Source organism: Helianthus annuus, chromosome 9, assembly GCF_002127325.2.
Source record: "Helianthus annuus cultivar XRQ/B chromosome 9, HanXRQr2.0-SUNRISE, whole genome shotgun sequence".
Classification (NCBI taxonomy): Eukaryota; Viridiplantae; Streptophyta; class Magnoliopsida; order Asterales; family Asteraceae; genus Helianthus; species Helianthus annuus.
The window spans coordinates 113709874-113737137 of NC_035441.2; the positions used below are offsets into that span (position 1 = coordinate 113709874).

General features: G+C 39.2%; 1 protein-coding gene and 2 long non-coding RNA genes across 3 annotated transcripts; 2 read left to right on the forward strand and 1 right to left on the reverse strand.

The window, feature by feature from the left end:
- Positions 1-2251: 2251 nt before the first annotated feature.
- Positions 2252-3661, reverse strand: LOC110876133 (zinc finger MYM-type protein 1-like). The gene is made up of 3 exons (XM_022124309.1): positions 2871-3661; positions 2569-2783; positions 2252-2487 (listed from the first exon to the last, which is right to left on the reverse strand). The coding sequence occupies exons 1-3, from the start codon at positions 3659-3661 to the stop codon at positions 2252-2254; spliced, it is 1242 nt and encodes a 413-aa protein (XP_021980001.1).
- An 11916-nt stretch (positions 3662-15577) lies between these two features.
- Positions 15578-17410, forward strand: LOC110874539. The gene is made up of 3 exons (XR_002556036.2): positions 15578-15906; positions 16456-16512; positions 17110-17410. It is a non-coding gene; the product is annotated as an uncharacterized LOC110874539 (long non-coding RNA).
- A 5415-nt stretch (positions 17411-22825) lies between these two features.
- Positions 22826-23773, forward strand: LOC110874538. The gene is made up of 2 exons (XR_002556035.2): positions 22826-22875; positions 23473-23773. It is a non-coding gene; the product is annotated as an uncharacterized LOC110874538 (long non-coding RNA).
- The last annotated feature ends 3491 nt before the right edge of the window (positions 23774-27264 follow it).

Consider the following 27264-nt stretch of genomic DNA (forward strand, 5'->3'; position numbering starts at 1 on the left):
AGCCATTGGTTTCTTTCAATTTCAAAACTACAAATTAAGAACCATTTTAAACTATGATAATAGATTGCTCAAAATATGTCTCTCATAGCTGGATTTGCAGGTTTAAAACAACTAAAATACCTATTTTCTGACATTCTAAACACATTGTAATGAATCAATTAATTGAAATAAGCAAATATTCATAAAATTCAAAAGATAAACAGAAGAAACAGAGCAGTACAGTCAACAAACACAAGCATCAGAAGTAGTACAGTCAACAAGCACAAGCAATCAGAGCATATTAGGCAGTTAAACCAAATCATAGATGACTGACTTGTGATTTCTAATCGAGCATATTAGGCAACTAAACCAAATCAGTCGATTCACTCAGATAACAGAAGAAACAGAGCAATACAGTCAACAAGCACAAGCAATCGGAAGATCAGATGATCTGAGTTCGATCCCAGATGTAAGGGCTATTGAATATTGGGGGAAATCGAAGATCATGGGCTGCGGAGGGGGCAACACCCAACCCTTCCCAACTCAGGATATGCAGATCAAACCCACATATCCAGATCAAATTAGGGTTTGAGAAGAACTCGCGAAGAAGATGAAGTGATAAATTATGCCTAGGGTTTTCTTTATATAGTCAGCAAAAGAGGGGGAGGGGAAATTACAAATATGCCCATCATGTGCCTGCCATGTGACTAATAATTAACCAGAGTTTGGGGTTGAGTTAGACTCAGGGGTCAAAATAGTTAGTTATAGAGACCATGGGGGCACATATGTATAATAATCCTATTTTGGGCTAATATAGTAAAAGTGATATAACCACAGGGGCCAAAAAACGTAATTTACTCTATTGTTTATAAGTAATAAAAATGTACTTAAAATGCGTAATATTTATAAGAAAATAGTTGTTTTAAGATAAAACCAAGATCGGTTACGTATATCTTAATTGAGAATGGATTATTTTTCTAGATGAATTTGTATTTTATGGTATTATAGGATTAACTAGTAACTCGGTTGAACCGCCCGATACAACCCGGTTCAACTGGTTAAACCATTTCAAAGCCCAACTCGGTATAAATAAAAGACCGGTTTTTAAAATATTGAGTAAGAGCGTGAATTTCTAATACAACCTGAAAACCTGACACGAACCTAACACGAAATTCGTGGGTTCAGGTTTAGTCTAAACTCTAAACGAGATCGGGTTAGTTTTAGGTTGAACCCGTAAACCCGTTTAGCTAAACGAGTTGGGTTCGAGTCAACCCGGTCGGGTTGGCGGTAGTGGCGGAGCTTGTCCAAAAGTTTCGAAGGGGCGTAAAGTGATGGGACTCAAATTTTTTTTCCTATCGTTATGTTTCTGGTCGGGTCAGGTCGGCTATTCGATTCATGTCGGGTCAAATAATAATAGTTCCAAATAAAACTAAAAAAAATCATTCGTTCAAAGGACCCGTTCTTGAACATAGAAAAACTAAATATTGTATAACAAACAAAAGACTTATATATATATATATATATATATATATATATATATATATATATATATATATATATAATGATACGAGATAAATGGAACCTGGACGAAGAATTACAACTCAGCCCGACGACCTTTAAGATTTTTGAATTCATCAATTATGTCTTCCGAATCAAACTTATCAACAATTTCTTTTTCTATGTAAATCACCAAGCTATTTGTGAGATATGCATCTGCCATTTTATTGCGAAGGCGATTCTTGAATATTTTCATTGCTGAAAATCCCCGCTCTGTTGTTGCAGTTGATGGAAGTGTCAAGATTAGCCGAACCACTCTATCAACCAAAGTGTACTCCTCTCGGGTGTTAGTTTTCACAAGAGTTTTGCATAGATCAGAAATAGTTGATACACTACTTAGCCTGATATTCTTTGACAATTCAACATTAAAAAGCTCTAACTGACTTCGTAACCCAGTCCTCTCTTGGTCCGTAAAATCTTCAGGATAAAACTTCTCAACTAGAAGACAAATCCGATCAATGTTAATCACTTTTGAAACTAGACTAGAACTAAGAGATAACAACTCAATCATGCGCTCATTGAATCTACTATTTAACTCATGTATCTATTTATCCAATGTGGATGTAAACAGATCTACTCGGTAATAATGTTCAAATATAAATTGAAGATCGTTTTTACGAGCCCGATACCGAGTAGATGTAAATGGAGCATTCATATCCGGAACTTCTATTAGATGTTTGTTACAAAACAAAGTAACTTCTTTAATTAAAGAATCCTATCCATCGTTTCTGTAATTATTTAGAGTAATCTTTGTTGCCAAAACTAATTCCATGGCATTCAGAATATCTTGGGATTTCCTTTGTAATGCTTGAGAAAGTATTTCGGTTTTTCCCATTACTTTCTCAATCAAGTGAAGAATAAAGACAAACTCAAATGATTGCATGTTACGCCAAGCTCCTTCAGCATCTCCACGTTGAGCAAAAGTAGTATGAGCTACGTCATCGATTATTCCTTCGAGAACAACATGAATGGCATCAAACATCTTAATCAAACTACAAACGGAGTTATAGTGAGACCCCTAACGAGTATCACCAGCTCTTCTTAATGTCCCAAGTTGATTCTGTCCTTTCCCTGAATTGATTTCACCCAGTTCCAATAACTTTTCAACCTCGCTTGCCTTTGCCTTTTGTAATTCATCATGCCGCTTACTAGAAGCACAAACCACATTAACTATGTCAACCAAGTATGTAAAGAATTGGTGTACTGGAATAACTTCCCTTGAAGCACAAACCAAGGCAAGTTGTAACCTGTTAGCAAAAAGCAAAACCGTAATAAGCATAAAAGTATTTTAGTCAAACTGAATAATGAAAGAAAAAAATAACCAAGTAACTAACCTGTGAGCAAAGCAATGAACGTAATACGCATAAGGACATTCTTCAAGACCAAGTGCATGTAATCTGTTCCATTTCCCTCTTATATTGCTAGCACCGTCATAACCTTGCCCACGGATTTTACTTACATCAAACTGATAATGCAAAAGTTGTTTCCACAAACTTGTTTTTAGGGTTACTGATAAAGTATCCCTAACATTAACCAAATCCAAGAACCTTTCTTGTATCATCCCTTCTTCATCAACAAATCTCACAACTATGGCCATTTGCTCTTTCTTTGACTCATCTCGTGACTCATCAACCATGACACAAAAGGCCGAATCCCCCACTTCACTACGAATATGCTTTTGAATTTTATTTGCAATAATACTAAGAATTTCTTTTTGAATATCTTCAGAAGTATACTTTGCATTATAAGGAGCATTCTCTAGTATAACCTTTGAAACTTCATCATTATAAGAAGCAAGTAGTGTTAGCAATTCCAGAAAATTACCTCGATTTTTAGAACTAGCAGATTCATCATGTCCTCGTAAAGCACAAGCTTGGTATGTCAACCAACGAACTACATCAGCAGTAGTCTTTAATCGTGAACGGTTCTTCATAATTATCTCCTTATTTGGCTTCGATATGGAATTATCAACGTGTGCTTCTTGGTTCAATAAGTTTTGACTGAATAAAAGGGCGTCTCTATGATGTGAAGTTTTAATGTGCTTCATGAATGCACATTGTTTCCCACAAACTTTATTCCAATTATCAAACCCTTTAACTGTAAATGTATCATGACCATGGCTCATATTTGGTTTGTCACAAAAAAGATAACATAGAAAGCAATAAGCCGAATGTGTTGTTGGAGAATACTCTAACCAATTAGGGTAAAGTTTGAACCAAGGATATCGGAACCTACGAGCTTGCTTCTTTGTACCATTAACTTATATTCTGTAAGTTCTATTTGGTAAGGTCCAAAAGAAAGATAACCACATCTTACTTGTTCTCTTAAATTAACTGGATGCTCCCACATTGGTTTTCGTTTACCGGGATCTCTTTCTAAAAGATTAACATCCACTTCATTAGTGTTTGATTGTGGTTGTGGAGCTTCGTTTGAGTTTGATTGTGGTGGTGGAGCTTCGTTTGGACTTGTGTTTGATTGTGGTGGTGGTGGTGCTTCATGCTCTTCAGGCTCACTAGTTGAAGCTTTTTGATGTTTACTCTCTTGTTCATCATCCTTTCTTTTGAAAAAAGAATGAATAGTTTTCGTCTTTCCCATGAATTCCTAACAAAAAGGAAACAATGAATAGGAACATTATATTAATATTATTATGGACTAATAATACATAAAAATTATATTAATATCATATATAAAATATTTGAAGTAATCATCTATGACTAATACATAAACAATATATTAATATCATGCCATCAAGTACTAATAATACATTAATTAATTCATCATCAAGGTATCAAGTCCTCTTTATCTATTAAGTATTTTAGATCTATCATTTATATAATTATGATTCTCATTCATAAATAAAAATAAACATTAATACATTCCTAATAACAATAAAAGAATAGAGAATTGCTACCGATTGCATTCCTAATAACAATAAAAGAATAGAGAATTGTTACCGAATGCACTCCTAATAACAATAAAAGAATAGAGAATTGTTACCCAAAATGTTGGTGGAAAGTGGAAATCTTGAATTGGGAAATCGTGAATTGGAAAACAGGAAAAGGATAAGGATTGCACCTCTCCCCAAATTAGCCCAAAAGTCTTCGGCAGAGCAGAATTGCAGAAACAAGAACCAAAAGTCTTGATTGCAGAAACAAAAAGCTACGACTGTCGGCTGGGATCAAGATAATTATATTTGATAGTTAATAATTTGGTATTAAGTTTATTGTGTGGTGGGTAATCTAGGGTTAAAAAATAAAAATAAGAGTTAAAATATATTTACCAAACTACCCATCATTTAGGAAAAATAATCGGGGGGGGGGGGATCCTATATAATTTTAAAATTTTCAGACGAAAAATCGGAACATATACACTTCTAACCGAAACATTGGGGGAGGGGGGGGAGTGCACCCTCGGGCACCCATGATCCTTCGCCCCTGGTTGGCGGGTTAACCCACTCAACCCATTTAAATCATATTTTATTATTTACAATATATTTTATGTCATAAATTAAATGGGTGGGTATTTTTTTTGCCATAATATTATAACTTAAAAAGGCAGATTAACATTACATAAAATTGTGTTTTTTTAGTAAACTTTTAATTTTAATATACTTATTTGAAAAAAGAATTAATAATTAAAAAAATCAGGCTGAACGGGTCATGTTCGGGTTAAGCCGCAAATATTCGGACCGTGTTCGGGTTCATATGTATCATACGATTTTCGAGTTCGAGTCGTGTTCGGGTTCGTCGAAATTCGGGTTTGGGTGGGGTTAGACCCGTCAACCCACAAACATGACCCGTTTAACACCCCTATTTCGGAGATGAGATACACATGAATATTCAAATTATACAAATTCCTAGCTTATGGATATCAATCACACCCATGCTGTCGAAGTGGGAGGAGGCCTGATGCTTAGACTGGATCTAAAACTGTCAAACAGGAATCTCGGAAGACCTTTAGTGAAGATATTTGCAATCTGATAACGAGATGGGACATGAAGAATGCGAACTTTACCCCGCTAAACATGTTCTTGTACAATATTAATGTCCAACTGATGTGTTTGGTATGCTATGTTTGAGTGTGTTGCTAGATAAATCGAACTGATGTTATCACAATACACTAGTTTCTGAAAAGTCAACGGGTATGAGAATAGTATGATTAGAAATCCTAAAATGATTGTAAGACTAGAAGGATTGGATGACGCATTATGGATCCTTATATGTTATACTTGATGATATGTTAAATTGCGTGAATTTGGAATGATACATTGTTAAATCTATGCTTTGTACTTGTTAGAAGTGACTATTGAAAGTCAAATGCGAGATACGAACTAGATATGATTGGTGATATGTAAAATCTTATATGCTAACAAGAGTGTAAATGGGTAACATGTAAGGATAAGCATCATGTCAAGATGACACAAGCATGAAAGGCAAACGGGTCAAGATGAGGCAAGGGAGCAAATACGAATACGAACGCTTAGAAGGATGTGGTGGGCTTGAATAATGTTAATCCACATCTTGGAACTCCTAGGATACGCGACTAGTGGGTAGAATAACAAAAACCAAAAATCAGCGTCAACATTACAGGAGGCGCGTCGCCGACGCCCGAGTTTGGCGCTCCCTGTCGTTTTCACCCGACGCCTTATCTTGCCGTCTACGTGGGTCCGACGGCTGGAAACCAATTTTTCGTATTTTTCTCACTTTTCCTTGTTCCCGTTAAGTTTCCCAAAGGTACCCCAAGCCTACTATGGAGTTTTGTAGGGTATGAGTAAGAACAGAGGACCTAGGGGAGCTTGTACAATGATGTGGCATGTATGGTGATGAATGTAATGTGGTTTCATAATGAACATGGCGAAGTCTTATAAGTAAAATTTTATGATATATATTAGATATGTGAAGTGATGGAACTCGTACATAATATTAAGCTTATAAATAGAGAATGGTGCTCCTAGTAAAGTAAGGTGTTCAAAAGAAATTAAGTGAATGTGAAAGCACGTGATGTAATGTAATATGGAAACCATAACTGAACATGATTAGATATGAGTATACTCGTAGACTAGTATGTAAGAGAATTATACGCATAGATGTTGTGATTAGGATGTAACACACTGTGTTTCGAAAGTCAACGTCAAAGTCAATATTGAAGTCAAAGGGAGAAAAGATTGCTAATTGCGATCTATCTCTCCTTGTTCAATCCCTGTTTTGACTTCTTTGACTTGTAGATAGTCTAATTTATGTTTACGTTAGTTGTATTATGTGGAGTAATTAGTTAGAATCGCAGCAATCCACGAATATTTATCGCTACGAATCGCTTTACGACTGTGAATAATAGGAAGTAACAATGCGATAAAGTTAACTAAACGCTAATCAAGCCAATCTAATCGACATCGCGCTCGCAACTCGAAATACGCACTTTGGTGATTATTATATGTGTGTGTGCCTTATGTGTTACTTGTGCAAGTTTATTTATGTTATGTGTGGTGATCAATCGAAATGCAATCGAACTCAATCGTAATCGAATCGCAAACGAAAAACGAATACGAAATAAGGATGATTGTATGTTGATATAGTATGATAATTAGTGGAGAAAAGATAGCGCGAGATATGAGTAGTTGGGATTAAAAGTAATTTGATTAGTAAACTCTATCGCATCGCAACGCTCACAATCGAAATCGAAACAGCAAAACTCGTCGCACCGAACACTCGAAACAGGCGACCGATCGATCAGGCAACCAGTCGATCGACCAGCCGTCCGATCGGACAGGCTGTCCGATCGAGCTGCCTAGCCGATCGGCCAACCCTTTCCTCTTTTGGAACCCTATAAATACCCATGTCACTTTCATTCTTTCTACTTTTGGCAACTCTCTGACCGAACAGCACGCTCTCCCCACCTTTTCCCAGATTTCTCTCGATTCCAGTAAGATCTCGACCTAAATCTTGTACTTTCTTGATCTACACGCACTCCTACACCTTTCTATCTTTTAAATCTCAACTTTTAACCGTGAAATCACCAAGATTCAAGGTGTTCTAGGATGACATCATCATGTGTTCTTGAAGAACTTCATGTTTTGGCCTCAATCCACCAAGAACAACTTAGATCTAACCGATTTCCACATAAACTAACAAAGATCTTTCATAGATCTAAACATATTCACAAAGAAAAGGATTGGAAGATGGTTATCCAACTTTCTTTCAACTCTTTTACACTCAATGCACTCAAAATCGATAGAAACGGAGCTTGTGCCGACCTACTACTCATTCTAGTAGTTGTGTGGCTCGAGATTCGGGTTCTATCCACGAGGTTTACCGATTTCGGGTTAAACGTGAACCACCGTCTCGAACAGTTCACTAATCGGATTTGGGTGATTCCTGTCCGATCAGAAGAACCAACTATTGACAAAGTTCCTGTTGTTTGACTCGTTATCAAAACGTCTCGATAAAACGACGAACAATCAAAGGCAACCAAGTGTAAGATGAGCAGGACGACCGGGACGAAGTGCCGTCCGATTGGCCTATTGGCCGATCGGCCAGTCACCCGATCGACCGGCCAGCCGAACGGCTTGCACCTTGGGACCCACACTTAACCATTTTGGTAATCTAAGAAGTCTGAGTGTTGAACGAGTTACTGTCCGATCGGACTGCCAATCGATCGAACTGCTAACGTACCATGAGACATTTGAACTTCAACACTTAAACAATTTTCAACATGTTCAATGCACTAGGAATGCCACCCGATCGAACTGCTGCCCGATCGAGTGACAACCTGCTATGAACTTGTTCTCGCTGAGGTGCCCAGCCGAACGGGTTGCCGGCCGAATGAACGACTGTCCGATCGACCGACCTGAAAGGTAGAGACACTTCAATGTTTTCAAATGCTACAACAAAAATTTCAAACGTCAAACCATCATACACAAACACATCCTTTCTAAAGGAAGAAACCATCCACTCGAACGGTCATCCGAACGGACAGTCACCCGCACGGTCAGCTGACCGATCGGACTACCAACCGATCAACCAGCTGTTCGATCCACCAACACTTGCTTTCCGTTTTACGCGTCACTTATCGTTATGCTATCGAACTATTCAGGCTAATCTTACTCTCAAGCGCTCCCTTCAATCCGTCAACCGCTGTGAGTATACTCGATCCCGTTTTGCTTTATGCACTTTTGGGTGTTACATACGTTACTTATACAAAATCACAATCGAACACACTACGCAATACTTTAAACGCTAACCGTTACCGCATGTTATACGTGACTTAATGAATGCTTGTTTTTTATGTTTACACATGGAATGCTGTCTTCCTGCCTTAACGACGATAGTACTATAGTTTGGACTCAGCACCCGTTCACTCGGGGGTTGTTAAGGACAATTACTTGCATGGATTACGATGGTAATCATGTATTGCGAACTGCCTTGGGCAGTCGACCCGTAGTCATTGGTATCGATAGGTTCATGTCGATAACTAACATGCTTCGTTTTCCTCTGTGTACGTGCTGGTTATGCGTAAACTATTTCGAACTCTATATGCTATTATCAAACTTGTATACTCGCCTTTACACTATTTGTATTGACTTTATTTTAACGTATGTGACCGGTGTTTAGGATGCTTATCCGCTAGGAAAGCGAGGCTAGAATAAGGTCCTGGAGGCCAACAAATAGTCTGTACAATTTGAATCTGAGTTGTTGGAACAGAACTAATTGCCTAGATTTTGTCTGTAATAATTTGTTTACCTTTTGAGACATGGTATGGGACATGTTATTTTAAATTTATTTGTAATGATAATTGTTATGGAAACTTCTGGACAATCTGTTTCGCTCAGTGCCATGCCCCGATGTTTCCGCCATCGGTTGGGGTGTGACAGATTGGTATCAGAGCCATAACTATACGGAATTAGGCAAGACTCGACCTGGTCCGGGACGATGTCTTAGAGACCTAGTCTATAGTTAGGAACCAACAGACCGACTCATACACCTCCAGTAGGGATTATGTATGAGCTTACTTGCTATTCTTCGTCATTCTCATCTACGCTACACTATCACTGCACTCGAAATATCGTTTTGGGATAGGTGTGAAAACCGCAAACTCTCGATTTAATTGCTTGTTTGATCTGTATTTATCTATAAAACGCGAGAATTCGCGTTGAATCAGGAGTGAAATCCATACTTTAGCGCGAAATTTTCGTCTTCAATTTACTGAGATAGGAAAGAGGTTGTTAAGCCAGGGGTGAAACCCTAACCTTGACGACTTGTTTCGACTTTTATTTGGTTTTTCCAAAACTCTCACCAAAGTCTCGACGGACTCCAACGACCTGAAGTCACTAAATGACTAGAGGGATGGATGCCGGATGCCCAAGAATCGAGGCAGGAACACGATCCTGAAAGTCAAAATGGGTACAACAAGTCCTTGAAAATAGTCGAATCGCTTTGGGTAGTCAATGTCTAATAGCCGCAGACAATCTATTTCTCGATTTTTATGTGTTTCGATTCTGAGCCTGCAACTGCTGACTCTGATGACTCGTTGATTTTATGTGTTTGTATGTGTATTTACTTGTATATGTGTTTAATTTTGGGGAATTATTCGATTTTGCATTCACTTTGATCGACACACACGAGTCGCACTGCAATTCTACCTCAAAACGCTGGAAAATCGCTAAATCATGGATGACCTCATGCTATGTTATACGCTTATACTATACTAATCGCAATGTTAGACGCGATCGCTATATTCTAACGCTCGCGAACTTTGAATGATAGGTTTTTGTATTCTGACTGCTCCTATGTGCTTTTAGGTGGACTATGTGCTTCTGTGTTTCTGTGCCCTACGTGTTTATGTGCTTACGTGCCTCTTTGTTTATGTGAATATGTGACTTCGTGCTTATGTGTTTATGTGATTATGAGCTTTAGTAGTAGTCGTGTGAGGTGAGATTCGATTATGATATGTCTGAGACCTATGACGATGTCTGTTGCAGACAATGTCGTCATCTGGACCCCGACATCCATGACTCACTCGCCAAGAACAACGGGACAAACGCCTTGCTGCCATCCTCGCTAAAAAAGTGGCCAAGGTTGTGCCCCAGATCGTGAGTGAAGTTTACGAGAACGTTAGCAAATCATCCGAGGAGTCTAGAACCGAAGCTCCTAAAGCTGCTACCAAGACTGCTTTCAGCTTCAAGCAGTTCAAGGCATGCGGTCCAAAGGAATTCACTAGAGAAGATGGCCCTACGGCTATGTTTCAATGGTTCGCTTCCATCGAAGTCACTCTGCGCCAGAGCGGATGTCCTGAAAATCTCCATACCCTAAACGCAACTGGTGTCTTCCAGTCCCACGCACTAGACTGGTGGATGGCCAAACGAAACAAACGCGGGAATGATGCAGCTTATGAGCTGACCTGGGAAGAGTTGAAAGCCATCATGATGGATGAGTTCCGCCCTCCCCATGAACGCCAAAAGCTGGAGGACGAGTTTTGGAACATTAAGCAGAAGGATGGAGATAACGCTGCCCTGACTGCTCGCTTTAAGCAGCTCAGCATCATCTGCCCCGATCAAGTCAAGACTACAGACATGACGATCAAGAAGTACATTCGATCTCTACCTGATTGTGTCGCTGATTTAGTGCATGCCGCCAAGCCAGCAACGATCGAAGAAACTTACTTGCTTGCCGCTGAAATCATCGACAAGCGGGTAAAAGCTGGTTTTTGGGATAAGCCTTCAAAGTCCCTGCATCAAGCTACCACCGCACCAACCGCTGAAACCGCCGCTCCTCAATCATCAAAATCATCACGCCGCAAGAAGACGAACAACAACAGCAGCTCCAGCAACAAGAACTGTGCTGTCACCACCACTGCTGCTCCTCTCCAAGCCGTACCGGCTCAGCAGCAGTCTCACCACCGCCCAGTTCCAATCATTTATGCACCACCTGCAAAGCGTGCATACACAGGCCCCCACCCTGCTTGCCCAACATGTTCTTATCATCACCCGGTGGGTCTTGCCTGTCGTTTCTGCGCTCACTGCAACATGTACGGCCACTTCACTGTCAACTGCCGTACTGGTCCCCGCAACACCGCAGCTCCTGCCACTGCTCATCAAGCTCTGCTCCCAGCCCTGCAAGGCCAACATGCGGCTCAGGCACCTGCGATCAACGCCCGAGTCTGCTTCGCATGTGGTGATCCCAACCACTTTGCGAACATGTGCCCGAACAGGGTTGTGAAACAAGAGCCCCAACAGCAGCAGCCTCACCAACAGCAGCAGCCTCAGCAGCAACAGCAAGCCGCACGCGCTAGAACCTTCAACATCAATGCGCGCCAAGCCCATGCAGACAACAACGTGGTCAATGGTACGTTCCCTGTGAATGGTATTTATGCATCGTGTTTGTTTGATACTGGAGCCGATAATTGCTTTGTGTCGTTTGAATTCGAGAAGCTTCTTAGTCGTAAGCGCTCCTATCTCCCCTCGACATTTGATGTTGAAGTCGCTATTGGAAGAACTGTCGCCGTTAATTCTGTTCTCCGTGATTGTACTCTTGAGCTCAACAATCACATCTTCCCAATCGACCTTATCCCGATGCAACTCGGAAGTTTTGACGTCATAGTAGGCATGGACTTTCTTCGCGAAAACCATGCTGAAGTTGTGTGTTTCGATAAGATGATCTGATTCTCGCTCGCGAATGGTGATTTGTTGTGTGTTTATGGTGAAACTGCTTCAAAAGGTCTCAAACTCATGTCATGTGTCCAAGCTAGCAAGTATCTCCGCAAGGAATACAGAGCTTTCTTGGCTAACATTGTAGTAGCGAAGAAGGAAAAGAAAAGGAAGACTGAAGTAAAAGACGTCCCTGTGGTCCGCGAATTTCCTCAGGTGTTCCCTGACGATCTTCCTGGACTACCGCTAAGTCGTGATATCGACTTTCGAATCGACCTCATTCCTGGAGCCAACCCTGTTGCCAAAGCCCCTTACCGACTCGCACCGTCCGAAATGCGTGAACTCTCAAACCAACTCCAGGAATTACTTGAGAAAGGTTTCATTCGCCCGAGCACCTCTCCTTGGGGCGCGCCAGTCCTTTTCGTCAAAAAGAAGGATGGGTCATTCAGGATGTGCATCGACTACCGGGAATTGAATAAGCTAACCATCAAGAACCGCTATCTCCTACCTCGTATCGACGATTTGTTTGATCAGCTACAAGGTGCTACGTGTTTCTCGAAGATTGATCTACGCTCAGGCTATCACCAGCTACGTATTCAAGAGGAGGATATACCCAAAACCGCCTTTCGCATACGTTACGGCCACTATGAGTTCGTTGTTATGCCTTTTGGTTTCACCAACGCACCCGCGGTTTTTATGGATCTGATGAATCGCGTGTGTAAACCATATCTCGACCATTTCGTCATCGTATTGATCGACGATGTCTTGATCTATTCCAAATCGAAGGCCGAACACGCGCAACATCTACGTTTGGTGCTCGAACTACTCCAGGGGAATCGACTCTATGCCAAGTTCTCCAAGTGTGAATTCTGGTTAGAGGAGGTTCGGTTTCTGGGTCACATCGTAAATAGTCAAGGTATTCATGTCGATCCCGCGAAGATTGAAGCAGTTAAGAGTTGGATTACACCTAAGAACCCGTCCGGAGTCCGTTCATTTCTCGGATTAGCGGGCTATTATCGACGATTCATCGAAGGATTCTCAAAGATTGTTGTGCCGCTTACCGCTCTCACACATAAAGACAAGCCCTCAAGCACATGCTTTGCAAGAATCTGCTTTCTCAAAGATTGCTGTGCCGCTTGCCATTTCTCGGATTAGCGGGCTATTATCGAAGATTCATTGGGGAACTGAACAAGAATCTGCTTTTCAAACCCTCAAGCACATGCTTTGCAACGCTCCTGTTCTCACATTGCCCGACGGAAATGACGGTTTCATTGTCTATCGTGATGCTTCCAACCTTGGTCTTGGTTGTGTTCTTATGCAATGGGAAAATGTTATAGCTTACGCATCTCAACAGCTCAAAATCCATGAGAAGAACTATACAAGCCATGATCTCGAGCTAGGCGTAGTTGTTTTTGCGTTAAAGATTTGGCGATACTACCTGTATGGTACCAAGTGTATGATCTTCACCGATCATAGGAGCCTACAACACATCTTTAACCAGAAAGAACTTAATATGCGTCAACGCCGATGGGTAGAACTACTCAACGGTTACGACTGTGAGATTCGTTATCACCCAGGCATAGCAAATGTCGTTGCCGACACTCTCAGCAGACGGAGTTATTTGCTCAGCATTCGCAATACCCAAGCCCAATACGATCTCGAAACTCTCATCCGAGAAGCCCAGCATGCCTGTTTTAATGAACGCACTTTGAAGAAGGAACGAATCTATCACGATGGAGCTCAACTCGTGAATAAGTCGAATGGGATATTCCATTATCTTGACCGAATTTGGATCCCTAAGCAGACCAATTGCGAAAGATTCTAATGGACGAAGCCCACAAATCCCGATATTCTATTCATCCCGGTGCCGATAAAATGTACCAGGATCTTCGCTACAGGTACTGGTGGCCGGGCATGAAAAGGGATATTGCTCTCTACGTTGGGAAGTGCCTGACTTGTGCAAGAATCAAGGCTGAACATCAAAGGCCCTCTGGCTTACTCGAGCAACCCCCAATCCCCATGTGGAAGTGGGAGAGTATAGCTATGGACTTCATAACAAAGCTTCCGCACACGTCATCAGGTCACGACAACATTTGGGTTGTCGTTGATCGTTTAACCAAATCAGCCCACTTTTTGCCAATACGAGAAGACTACAAGGTAGAACGATTAGCCCGAATCTACACCGACGAGATCATTTGTAATCATGGGATGCCTCGCGACATCATCTCTGACCGTGACGCTCGGTTTACCTCGCGATTGTGGGAAACGTTTCAAGCTGCTCTTGGTACTACGCTTAATCTGAGTACCGCATTCCATCCTCAAACCGACGTTCAGACGGAAAGAACGATCCGTACTCTTGAAGACATGCTCCGTTCGTGTGTCATAGACTTCGGTGGTAATTGGGATAAATACCTGCCGTTAGTCGAATTCTCGTATAACAACAGTTATCATACCAGCATTCAGATGGCACCATTCGAGGCTTTATATGGAAGAAGATGTCGATCGCCTATTGTATGGCACAAGATCGGTCACTCGCAATTAACCGCTCCTGAGCTATTGCAAGAAATGACTGACAATGTCCTCCAGATTCGAGACAACTTGTTGAAAGCTCGAAGTCGACAGAAAAGCTACGCCGATAGACGACGCAAGCCCCTTGAGTTTGACGTTGGCGACTACGTACTCCTAAAGGTATCACGTTGGAATGGTGTGGTCAGATTCGACAAGAAAGGGAAACTAGCGCCTCGATATATTGGACCTTTTAAGATTCTGGAAAGGATCGGAAAAGTCGCCTACAGACTCGAACTACCGGAGGAACTTAGTAATGTCCACCCGACTTTCCACGTGTCAAACCTCCGAAAGTGGCTGGCTGAGCATGATTTAATTGTGCCGCTCGATGACCTCCAGATAAACGAAACACTTCACTTCGTGGAGAAGCCTGTCGAAATCATGGATCGCCAAACCAAGCAGCTCAGATGCTCGCGCATTCCTATTGTGAAAGTCCGATGGGAAGGCAAACGAGGCGCAGAGTTCACTTGGGAACTCGAAAGCGACATGAAAGCGAAGTACCCACAGTTGTTTGTTACCACTTCGGCCTAATTTCAGGACGAAATTCCCTAAACAAGGGGAGGCTGTAACACCCCGTGTTTTGAAAGTCAACGTCAAAGTCAAGATTGAAGTCAAAGGGAGAAAAGATTGCTAATTGCGATCTGTCTCTCCTTGTTCAATCCCTGTTTTGACTTCTTTGACTTGTAGATAGTCTAATTTATGTTTACGTTAGTTGTATTATGTGGAGTAATTAGTTAGAATCGTAGCAATCCACGAATATTTATCGCTACGAATCGCTTTACGACTATGAATAATAGGAAGTAACAATGCGATTGTAACACCCCAAAAATGTTTATTTGATAAGTTAAAGTTTATTTAAAAACTTAACTTAGTTAGTTGGATTTAATTTCCATGATATAAAATAATAAAGGGGTGAAGTTTAAAACTAAATAAGTAAAGGAAACTTGAGGGACTAAAGTTGTAACATGTCAAAAATTAAAGTTAATTAAAAATTAAAAAGGATTAAAAACCCACACACACTCTCTGTGCGTGGGTTCTGGACGATCGAAGGGAAGACAAGGGTTGAAACCCTAGCATCAAGAAATCCAGCAATTTAGCTTGAATCAAAGGAAAAATTCGATGCATGATGCCCTAAACTCGAGTAGCTAACCTCAGTTTCCGAAGTGGTAAGTTTAATTTTCTAGAATCATGATTTGTAGAATAAAGGGGTTCAACCCAATCTCGAATTCTTGTATCAATTATGAGAAATATGAGTTAGGATTACTTTCTAGAACAAGAATTATGTTTGATTTTAGGTTATTTGAATGATTCTTGTAAAAATCCACTTGTAGTAGTAATGCTATGAAGATGATGATGCTAAATGTGTTAAATTGAGTATGGTTATGATATATGAAGTTAGATGTTGTAAATTATTATTATAAGGATCTGATTTAGGATGAAGGTTATGTGAAAAATTGTTGAGTTTCATGATTTTGATATGAACTAGTAAGATTATGCATAATATACTTGTACACTATGCCTTGTAGATGGTACGCACGCAATGTGTTCGATGAAATGCCTAAGTGAGTTTAGTTATGGTTTTTACATGAATACTTGTTAAGTCGATGTAACTTCTTTATGATAATGGCGTAAGTGATTAGTAGACACCATAATGAACTATAAGGAATGTGAAAGTAATGTTTTTGAAAGCTAAAGTATGGGATTATGACATATAGGCACGAAGAAGGAAGAAGGCGCAAGTCACTCGAAGGCATAAGTATTTCAAGATCGCTGTAAGTTCTTTTGAACTTTATTTACTCTACTAGTAGATTTACGATGATATTATTTGATAATACAATTCGTGCAATTTCTTTACGGATAAAGATTGGTTAGATGTAAGAGTTTATCTCGAAAAAGGTTTTAGAAGTTATGATTGTAGTGGATGCGAAATAGCAAATCCCTTGTGGATTTGGTTATGCTAACAAAAGGGTATGATAAGCTATGCAAGTCGACAAGTTCTAGTTGAACAAGTCGAGTAAGAGTAAGCTACTACCCGTTTTGAACGGGTGGTCATGAATGCTATGACAAATGCTTGAAGTTTAATCCGTTATACGGATGGAAAGGAAAGATTTATGTTGAAAGCAATTAACCCAATTAAACGGGTCGAAAGTGTATGCTTAACTCTCAATGAGAGTGTTTATGCCAAACCCAATTAAACGGGTTGAATATGTATGCTTAACTCTCAATGAGAGTGTTTATGCTAAACCCAATTACTTGGGTAGTCGAATGCGTAAAAAGAATGAAAGTTCTTGTATGGATGGAGCTAAAACGAAAGAATTATGATTTAATATGTGTGACAACTAACCTTTAAAATTTGGTTGTTAATGTAGGTAAAACTCCACTCTAGGCGATTTGGAGATTTGGAGCGAGCACGGGCCCATGCTATGTTATACCAAATGCTTCCGCTAGTTTTTGTTCGTCTTTATGGTCCGTGACTTGTTATTTTGTCCAACTTTGTTAGTAGTCGTATTTTGCAAAAACTTGTGGTCTTTGTCTTGGGTAGTTTAATGTCAAAAAGGGTCATAGATTGTTGTTAGTTTTATGTGTTAAAAACAGGGAGGCATGTCCGTTTTTACGAACGGGTCATGCCCAATTTTCCTAAGAATTTTATTATGTATCAAAGTTTGGTAATTTGATGTCTATAAATTACTTTTGTAAGTTGTTTTGTAAGGACGAAAAATGTGGGCGTAACAAGTTGGTATCAGAACCTAGGTTTGAGGGATTCGAGCTTTTAACGCGATGCTTGAACTCAAACCGACGGCTCATTCGAAAGTGTGCTCGCTCCAAGATCGCCAATGAGGTAACAATTTAAGTTTTTAGTGAACGCAAGTATGTGTAATGTGCTTGTTAAGTTAAGTTAAGTATGCGAAGAGGTAAATATGGAGGGTAAAATGATAAGTTTTAGGGACCACACGGCTGGAAACGGACCCGAAAAAGAGTTAAAACACTTAAAAATGGAAGCAGCAACGGATTAACAAACGGCAGGCCGTCACCGACGGCTGGATGCCCGTCGCCGACGCCACCCCCAGGGCCGACGCCCTATCTGTCTGCCGACGGAAACAAGTGGCCGACGCCACATTCTGAGGCCCGTCGCCGACGGATCCTCTAGCCGTCGCTGACGGGTTGTGCAAATCCGATCCGCGAAATTTCCATGTTTTTCACATTCTAGCCAAACGTACTTCCCGAAAGCCTGATTCACGGCCCCGTTGAGCCCTTATGGGACAAATTAAGCCATGAAAGGATAAAAGAAAATTTGTGGTAACGGAAAATTTTTGTTTTTCACATTTAGAGTTACCGGGTTGTCCGAAAGCCTATTTAATGACTATGTAAGGTCCATATAAGGCCTAATAGATGTATGTAATCACACTTAGTGGTTACAATAAGAATGGATTCGTAAGAGTCGGAAGTGATAAATCGAATGATAAGATAAGAGTTATGAAATTTAAAAGATCAAAAATTGAAATGTAAGAATTCCCAGCTGTAAGAGTCACTGGTTGTGACCATGCGGTTTACGCGGACTGATCATCCGCGGTAGATACTACGGGCTGATCACCCGTAGGAGGCTACTGGGAGTCACATGATGTGATGAGACTCCAGTAGTGGATATGGCATGTGGGAGTCACAGGTATTTGTGACCCCAGTAATGGAAATATTCTATGGGAGACGTGATGCGGTGAACCAATATTGAAATAGAGACGATGATCTCTAATGTTAGAGGGGCGGTGGTCCAAAGAGATATTGAGGCAGCAGTCTCTAAAGATAAGAGATGGCGGCATTTAGAGAGAAATGATGTGCAAGTAAGTTTATCTTACTATGTTACAGTTTTGCTTTTGTCTATGTGATAGTGTCATGTTACAATGTGGCATAAAGACTGCATTGTGTAATAAAGTGTGGAAGTATAAGTGGTCACAAAAATTGTGATGATGTGCTAAGGAACCAGGGACATACCTAAGTTGTGATGAGTGGGTGAACCATCTTTTGGAGAAACGAGGTATGTCTATAATGATACTGATCTAAGAGATAACTATGGTGTAGAATAAATAGCCTAAATCATGAATATATTGTTAAGCTGTAACTGGTGTTTTGTGTCACTTATGCCTTATGGCTTAATTCGAAAACGTTATGAAATTAACACTATGATGCGTATTTTGAGTTTACGCGATCTGAGATGCGAATTAATCGATAATAAAGAATAATTTGAGATAGATTGATTTCTTATGAGATTGAATAAGACTCATGTTGTGTGAAAAGTTTCGAGATCTAAGGCTTGGAGTATTATCGAATATTATTACGTAAGTAATCTTAGACAAAAATTGTGTAGGTAGTTTGTTTCACATGACTACTTCACTTTAATCATGTATGCTAGTTTCTTCATCCTAAAATATATGGTATTGTTCATGAACAAGTTAAGAGGAAATGTGTAGATACATGTTATTTCCAATGATCTGATGGTAATTATGAGTCAAGAGGACCATACTGGTCAAACGAGCACAAAGCAAACATTAAATATTGCAAGATTTAAATTAAGTTATTCTTACTTCAATATGGGGAGTTCATCTAATATTGAATACCTGATTAATTATGATTTAGTTCTTTGTAAATAATGGTATATGTATTGGTATTGGTATTGATAAAGTTTAGACTAAATTTTTGAAGGTTTGGTTGCTATTTATGTATGCCGTAATAAAATGGATGAGCAAGTGTCATAAAATTATAAATAACCAAATTGATCATAAAGTTATTTTGTTATGTGTTATCATGATTGGAATTTGGAAGTCCTATTTACGTGGGATTTTACAAGGTATAGAACTTAGTTCTTGAGGATATAAAAATAATAATATATTTCAAGTGTTTTGCTATTTCGTATGGGTCAGGAGCCAGCAAAGATAGCAATAAGATATAGCAAGGGCGTAGACTACACCACTCCTTCGTTGTATGGGTCATAGTCTACGTCGAGACTAGTTCGTGCTACACCGACCATATGCCGGCAGGTACGCCACTTCGTATTTTGTGGATTGTTTTCAATAATAATGATGGTGTACTATATTGGGTTATACTATATGGTTAGTGAAAAAAAAAATTTTGAGGTGTTATAGATGACAAAGGAGAGAAACGAATTGAAAACAAAAATAAAGATAAAAATAAATAACAATTACTAATAATGAATGAATGGTCAAAAGCTCCTGCATGTGTAGAGAAGGTAGACATTTTTGATCGGTAAAGAAAGTTAGATGAAACTTATATATAAGGTTAATAACAAATAAATAAAGTTAGATGCTCAATATGGGTGGGAGCTGCATAGGCGATATGCAACCAAGACTAAAGCCCATTCAAGATGGATATTCTGCATGATGCGGGTAAGTGATTTTAACAAGTGAGAATAAAAAGTAAGTACCAAACTCAAATAAGTTATACGGGTCAAATGGCGATCACCGTTTGAACCCGGTATTTAATGTTCGGTTTGTCAAGTTTATTATTTATAGGTGAGCATAATGTATGGGCATGCATTGTCACAGTTTGGAAAGCATTAATCGTCGCAAAGTATAAATAACGAGTCAAGGGTTTTGACCCGCACCAGGTACGTATAGAAAGATCATATTTTTAATGAGAGCTTAGGGCTCGACTAAAGAATGATGTGTCAGAATAGGATAACTGATACCCATATGTAAGAATGCATTTACAATTAGACTTCTGAAAAGTCAAACGAAATAAATGAAGTCCTTGCAATTATGCAAGTATATGGTACGAACGTGTACCTCGATGCAACCACAATAGGTGAGGGGGTGATAGTCTGACCTTGAAAGGTCAAACTGCGAAAGTTGGAGAAATAACCAATAAAAAAAAAGGGATTGTATGTAAGAAATGGAATGTATGATATGTTTAGTATGTACGTAAGAAAATTTTGAAAGATAAAATAGGCGAACAAACACCCTGTAGGATACAATTACGAAAGGTTATGTGTTAATTATTTAATTATGGATATATATGATGGAATTCTTAGTGAAATGATAGTATGAAGCTAGTAGAAGGATGCCCACGAGTGAAAACATATTTCATGAATAAATGGGACCAATTTTGGTACGGAAGGTACATATAAAGAAGCGGATCGATCCGGCACACGGATAACCGACTTATGCATTGAAGGCGAGGTTAGTAGAATGTTTAATTCTTGAGTAATGATTAAGAACCCGTAGATTAAATTGTAAGTATGAACAAAATGAATGGTAGAATAAGTATGGTATACAATGATCGACCTGTAATGGTCAGCGTGAGAAGGTATGAATGTCACTAAGAGGGATATCTAAAGGCCTTAAATGAAAGTTCGAGCTGAATTGGTTAAACGCTCGTAGGGTGCTCATACACAACATACCTAGTCGTTATCATAAGTAGGTTATGTAAGGAGCTAATAATAAAGGGTGCGAATGATTAAATTTGAGGCTAAACTCAAAATTTGTAACTAGTTCAAGTGACGATAGTAACCGTAGAATGATGCTTTATACTCGTATTAAGTATGAAAAAGTAATTAGGAAGTGGCTAGCTTTGTATTAGTACCACTAAGTCATAAAATGTTTATAGTACACGTACAATGATATGATAAGCCCTCATATGAATAAGAAAGTAATTAGAATAACGTTAGTAATGGGATAATGGGGTTTGCCCATGATTACAATAATGAATTATATCGTGCATGATTCGTGAGTGGAATGAAATAAATCGATTTATTTGTATTAGTAAATGTAGGAATATGTTACGCTTAATTAGGAAGACAGAAACAAACCGTAAACATAAGCTTGTACGACCAATAGTGTACATTGGAATAAATTTCAGTGAACGAAGTGCTGGTGATGATGTATGATAGGAGCTAGCATTATAAAATGAAAACGACACTAATAAGAGCTCTGGATCAGATTCTCATTTATATGAGATTATGAAAGTATTTTATTTAATTTAATTTAAGGACGTAGGGACAATGCACACAAATATGTTTATGCATGAATGAAACTTTTTCCAAGATTCCAAATGCATTTATATTGTATTAAGCATCGTGAATGAATAGATGAATAAGTAAGAGTATAAGTGGCCTAGTTGGAATGAGAAAGGTTTCGGGGACGAAACCTCCTTTAAGGGGGGTAGATTTGTAACACCCCAAAAATGTTTATTTGATAAGTTAAAGTTTATTTAAAAACTTAACTTAGTTAGTTGGATTTAATTTCCATGATATAAAATAATAAAGGGGTGAAGTTTAAAACTAAATAAGTAAAGGAAACTTGAGGGACTAAAGTTGTAACATGTCAAAAATTAAAGTTAATTAAAAATTAAAAAGGATTAAAAACCCACACACACTCTCTGTGCGTGGGTTCTGGACGATCGAAGGGAAGACAAGGGTTGAAACCCTAGCATCAAGAAATCCAGCAATTTAGCTTGAATCAAAGGAAAAATTCGATGCATGATGCCCTAAACTCGAGTAGCTAACCTCAGTTTCCGAAGTGGTAAGTTTAATTTTTTAGAATCATGATTTGTAGAATAAAGGGGTTCAACCCAATCTCGAATTCTTGTATCAAATATGAGAAATCTGAGTTAGAATTACTTTCTAGAACAAGAATTATATTTGATTTTAGGTTATTTGAATGATTCTTGTAAAAACCCACTTGTAGTAGTAATGCTATGAAGATGATGATGCTAAATGTGTTAAATTGAGTATGGTTATGATATATGAAGTTAGATGTTGTAAATTATTATTATAAGGATCTGATTTAGGATGAAGGTTATGTGAAAAATTGTTGAGTTTCATGATTTTGATATGAACTAGTAAGATTATGCATAATATACTTGTACACTATGCCTTGTAGATGGTACGCACGCAATGTGTTCGATGAAATGCCTAAGTGAGTTTAGTTATGGTTTTTACATGAATACTTGTTAAGTCGAGGTAACTTCTTTATGATAATGGCGTAAGTGATTAGTAGACACCATAATGAACTATAAGGAATGTGAAAGTAATGTTTTTGAAAGCTAAAGTATGGGATTATGACATATAGGCATGAAGAAGGAAGAAGGCGCAAGTCACTCGAAGGCATAAGTATTTCAAGATCGCTGTAAGTTCTTTTGAACTTTATTTACTCTACTAGTAGATTTACGATGATATTATTTGATAATACAATTCGTGCAATTTCTTTACGGATAAAGATTGGTTAGATGTAAGAGTTTATCTCGAAAAAGGTTTTAGAAGTTATGATTGTAGTGGATGCGAAATAGCAAATCCCTTGTGGATTTGGTTATGCTAACAAAAGGGTATGATAAGCTATGCAAGTCGACAAGTTCTAGTTGAACAAGTCGAGTAAGAGTAAGCTACTACCCGTTTTGAACGGGTGGTCATGAATGCTATGACAAATGCTTGAAGTTTAATCCGTTATACGGATGGAAAGGAAAGATTTATGTTGAAAGCAATTAACCCAATTAAACGGGTCGAAAGTGTATGCTTAACTCTCAACGAGAGTGTTTATGCCAAACCCAATTAAACGGGTTGAATATGTATGCTTAACTCTCAATGAGAGTGTTTATGCTAAACCCAATTACTTGGGTAGTCGAATGCGTAAAAAGAATGAAAGTTCTTGTATGGATGGAGCTAAAACGAAAGAATTATGATTTAATATGTGTGACAACTAACCTTTAAAATTTGGTTGTTAATGTAGGTAAAACTCCACTCTAGGCGATTTGGAGATTTGGAGCGAGCACGGGCCCATGCTATGTTATACCAAATGCTTCCGCTAGTTTTTGTTCGTCTTTATGGTCCGTGACTTGTTATTTTGTCCAACTTTGTTAGTAGTCGTATTTTGCAAAAACTTGTGGTCTTTGTCTTGGGTAGTTTAATGTCAAAAAGGGTCATAGATTGTTGTTAGTTTTATGTGTTAAAAACAGGGAGGCATGTCCGTTTTTACGAACGGGTCATGCCCAATTTTCCTAAGAATTTTATTATGTATCAAAGTTTGGTAATTTGATGTCTATAAATTACTTTTGTAAGTTGTTTTGTAAGGACGAAAAATGTGGGCGTAACAGCGATAAAGTTAACTAAACGCTAATCAAGCCAATCTAATCGACATCGCGCTCGCAACTCGAAATACGCACTTTGGTGATTATTATACGTGTGTGTGCCTTATGTGTTACTTGTGCATGTTTATTTATGTTATGTGTGGTGATCAATCGAAACGCAATCTAACTCAATCGCAATCGAATCGCAAACGCAAAACGAATACGAAATAAGGATGATTGTATGTTGATATAGTATGATAATTAGTGGAGAAGAGATAGCGCGAGATATGAGTAGTTGGGATTAAAAGTAATTTGATTAGGAAACTCTATCGCATCGCAACGCTCGCAATCGAAATCGAAACAGCAAACCTCGTCGCACCAAACACTCGAAACAGGAGACCGATCGATCAGGCAACCAGTCGATCGACCAGCCGTCCGTTCGGACAGCCGTCCGATCGGACAGGCTGTCCGATCGAGCTGCCTAGCCGATCGACCAGCCCTTTCCTCTTTTGGAACCTTATAGATACCCATGTCACTTTCATTCTTTCTACTTTTGGCAACTCTCTGACCGAACAGCACGCTCTCCCCACCTTTCCCAGATTTCTCTCAATTCCGGTAAGATCTCGACCTAAATCTTGTACTTTCTTGATCTACACGCACTCCTACACCTTTCTATCTTTTAAATCTTAACTTTTAACCGTGAAATCACCAAGATTCAAGGTGTTCTTGGATGACGTCATCATGTGTTCTTGAAGAACTTCATGTTTTGGCCTCAATCCACCAAGAACAACTTAGATCTAACGGATTTCCACATAAACTAACAAAGATCTTTCATAGATCTAAACATATTCACAAAGAAAAGGATTGGAAGATGGTTATCCAACTTTCTTTCAACTCTTTTACACTCAACGCACTCAAAACCGATAGAAACGGAGCTTGTGCCGACCTACTACTCATTCTAGTAATTGTGTGGCTCGAGATTCGGGTTCTATCCATGAGGTTTACCGATTTCGGGTTAAACGTGAACCACCATCTCGAACAGTTCACTAATCGGATTTGGGTGATTCCTGTCCGATCAGGAGAACCAACTATTGAAAAAGTTCCTGTTGTTTGACTCGTTATCAAAACGTCTCGATAAAACAACGAACAATCAAAGGCAACCAAGTGTAAGATGAACAGGACGACCGGGACGAAGTGCCGTCCGATTGGCCTATTGACCGATCGGCCAGTCACCCGATCGACCGGCCAGCCGAACGACTTACACCTTGGGACCCACACTTAACCATTTTAGTAATCTAAGAAGTCTGAGTGTTAAACGAGTTACTGTCCGATCGGACTGCCAACCGATCGAACTGCTAACGTACCATGAGACATTTGAACTTCAACACTTAAATAATTTTCAACATGTTCAATGCACTAGGAATGCCACCCGATCGAACTGCTGCCCGATCGAGTGACAACCTGCTATGAACTTGTTCTCGCTGAGGTGCCCAGCCGAACGGGTTGCCGGCCGAATGAACGACTGTCCGATCGACCGACCTGAAAGGTAGAGACACTTCAATGTTTTCAAATGGTACAACAAAAACTTCAAACGTCAAACCATCATACACAAACACATCCTTTCTAAAGGAAGAAACCATCCACTCGAACGGTCATCCGAACGGACAGTCACCCGCACGGTCAGCTGACCGATCGGACTACCAACCGATCGACCAGCTGTTCGATCCACCAACACTTGCTTTCCGTTTTACACGTCAATTATCGTTATGCTATCGAACTATTCAGGCTAATCTTACTCTCAAGCGCTCCCTTCAATCCGTCAACCGCTGTGAGTATACTCGATCCCGTTTTGCTTTATGCACTTTTGGGTGTTACATACGTTACTTATACAAAATCAAAATCGAACACACTACGCAATACTTTAAACGCTAACCGTTACCGCATGTTATACGTGACTTAATGAATGCTTGTTTGTTATGTTTACACATGGAATGCTGTCTACCTGCCTTAACGACGATAGTACTATAATTTGGACTCAGCACCCGTTCACTCGGGGGTTGTTAAGGACAATTACTTGCATGGATTACGGTGGTAATCATGTATTGCGAACTGCCTTGGGCAGTCGACCCGCAGTCATTGGTATCGATAGGTTCATGTCGATAATTAACATGCTTCGTTTTCCTCTGTGTACGTGCTGGTTATGCGTAAACTATTTCGAACTCTATATGCTATTATCAAACTTGTATACTCGCCTTTACACTATGTGTATTAACTTTATTTTAACGTATGTGACAGGTGTTTAGGATACTTATCCGCTAGGAAAGCGAGGCTAGAATAAGGTCCTAGAGGCCAACAAATAGTTGTCTGTACAATTTGAATCTGAGTTGTCAGAACATAACTAATTGCCTAGATTTTGTCTGTAATAATTTGTTTACCTTTTGAGACATGGTATGGGACATGTTATTTTAAATTGATTGGTAATGATAATTGTTATGGAAACTTCTGGACAATCTGTTTCGCTCAGTGCCATGCCCCGATGTTTCCGCCATCGGTTGGGGTGTGACATAGGATGCGTAAACTATTTCGAACTCTATATGTTATTATCAAACTTGTATACTCGCCTTTACACTATGTGTATTGACTTTATTTTAACGTATGTGACAGGTGTTTAGGATGCTTATCCGCTAGGAAAGCGAGGCTAGAATAAGGTCCTAGAGGCCAACAAATAGTTGTCTGTACAATTTGAATCTGAGTTGTCGGAACAGAACTAATTGCCTAGATTTTGTCTGTAATAATTTGTTTACCTTTTGAGACATGGTATGGGACATGTTATTTTAAATTGATTGGTATTGATAATTATTATGGAAACTTCTGGACAATCTGTTTTGATCAGTGCCATGCCCCGATGTTTCCGTCATCGGTTGGGGTGTGACATAGGATTTGTTTAATGAGTTTGTGAGTGCGTAAGTCGTACATAAGAGTTTGAGTAGGAAGGTATGTATGTTCGTAGTAGGACAAATTATACATGAAAGAGTGGGATTAGATAATATGTATGCAAGTTATTAAACCATACGTTTCCAAATGAATGAGACTTGTACGATGATATATATGGTGTTAATATACATATGAGTATTGATGATACTAACTGAGTTTGCTTTTGAGAATGAAATAATGTGCAGGTACATCATTGTCGACTCATCGAAAGATAGATTCTGAGATGAAATGCTTGAACTCAGAAGGATAACTAAATGGAATTTATTTGAGAATAAAACGCGTCATGATCCGTTAGTTATAAATTTTAGATTATATATTATATTACTAAGTACTAATGATGTAAATGTATGTGGTAACCGAAGGTTGCACTGAATCATGGATCATCACCACGAGGTGTGAGCGGTTGAAGATCGAGTTATATCATAAATTTTACAGAAATGTGTGATCATGTAATTTAGTAA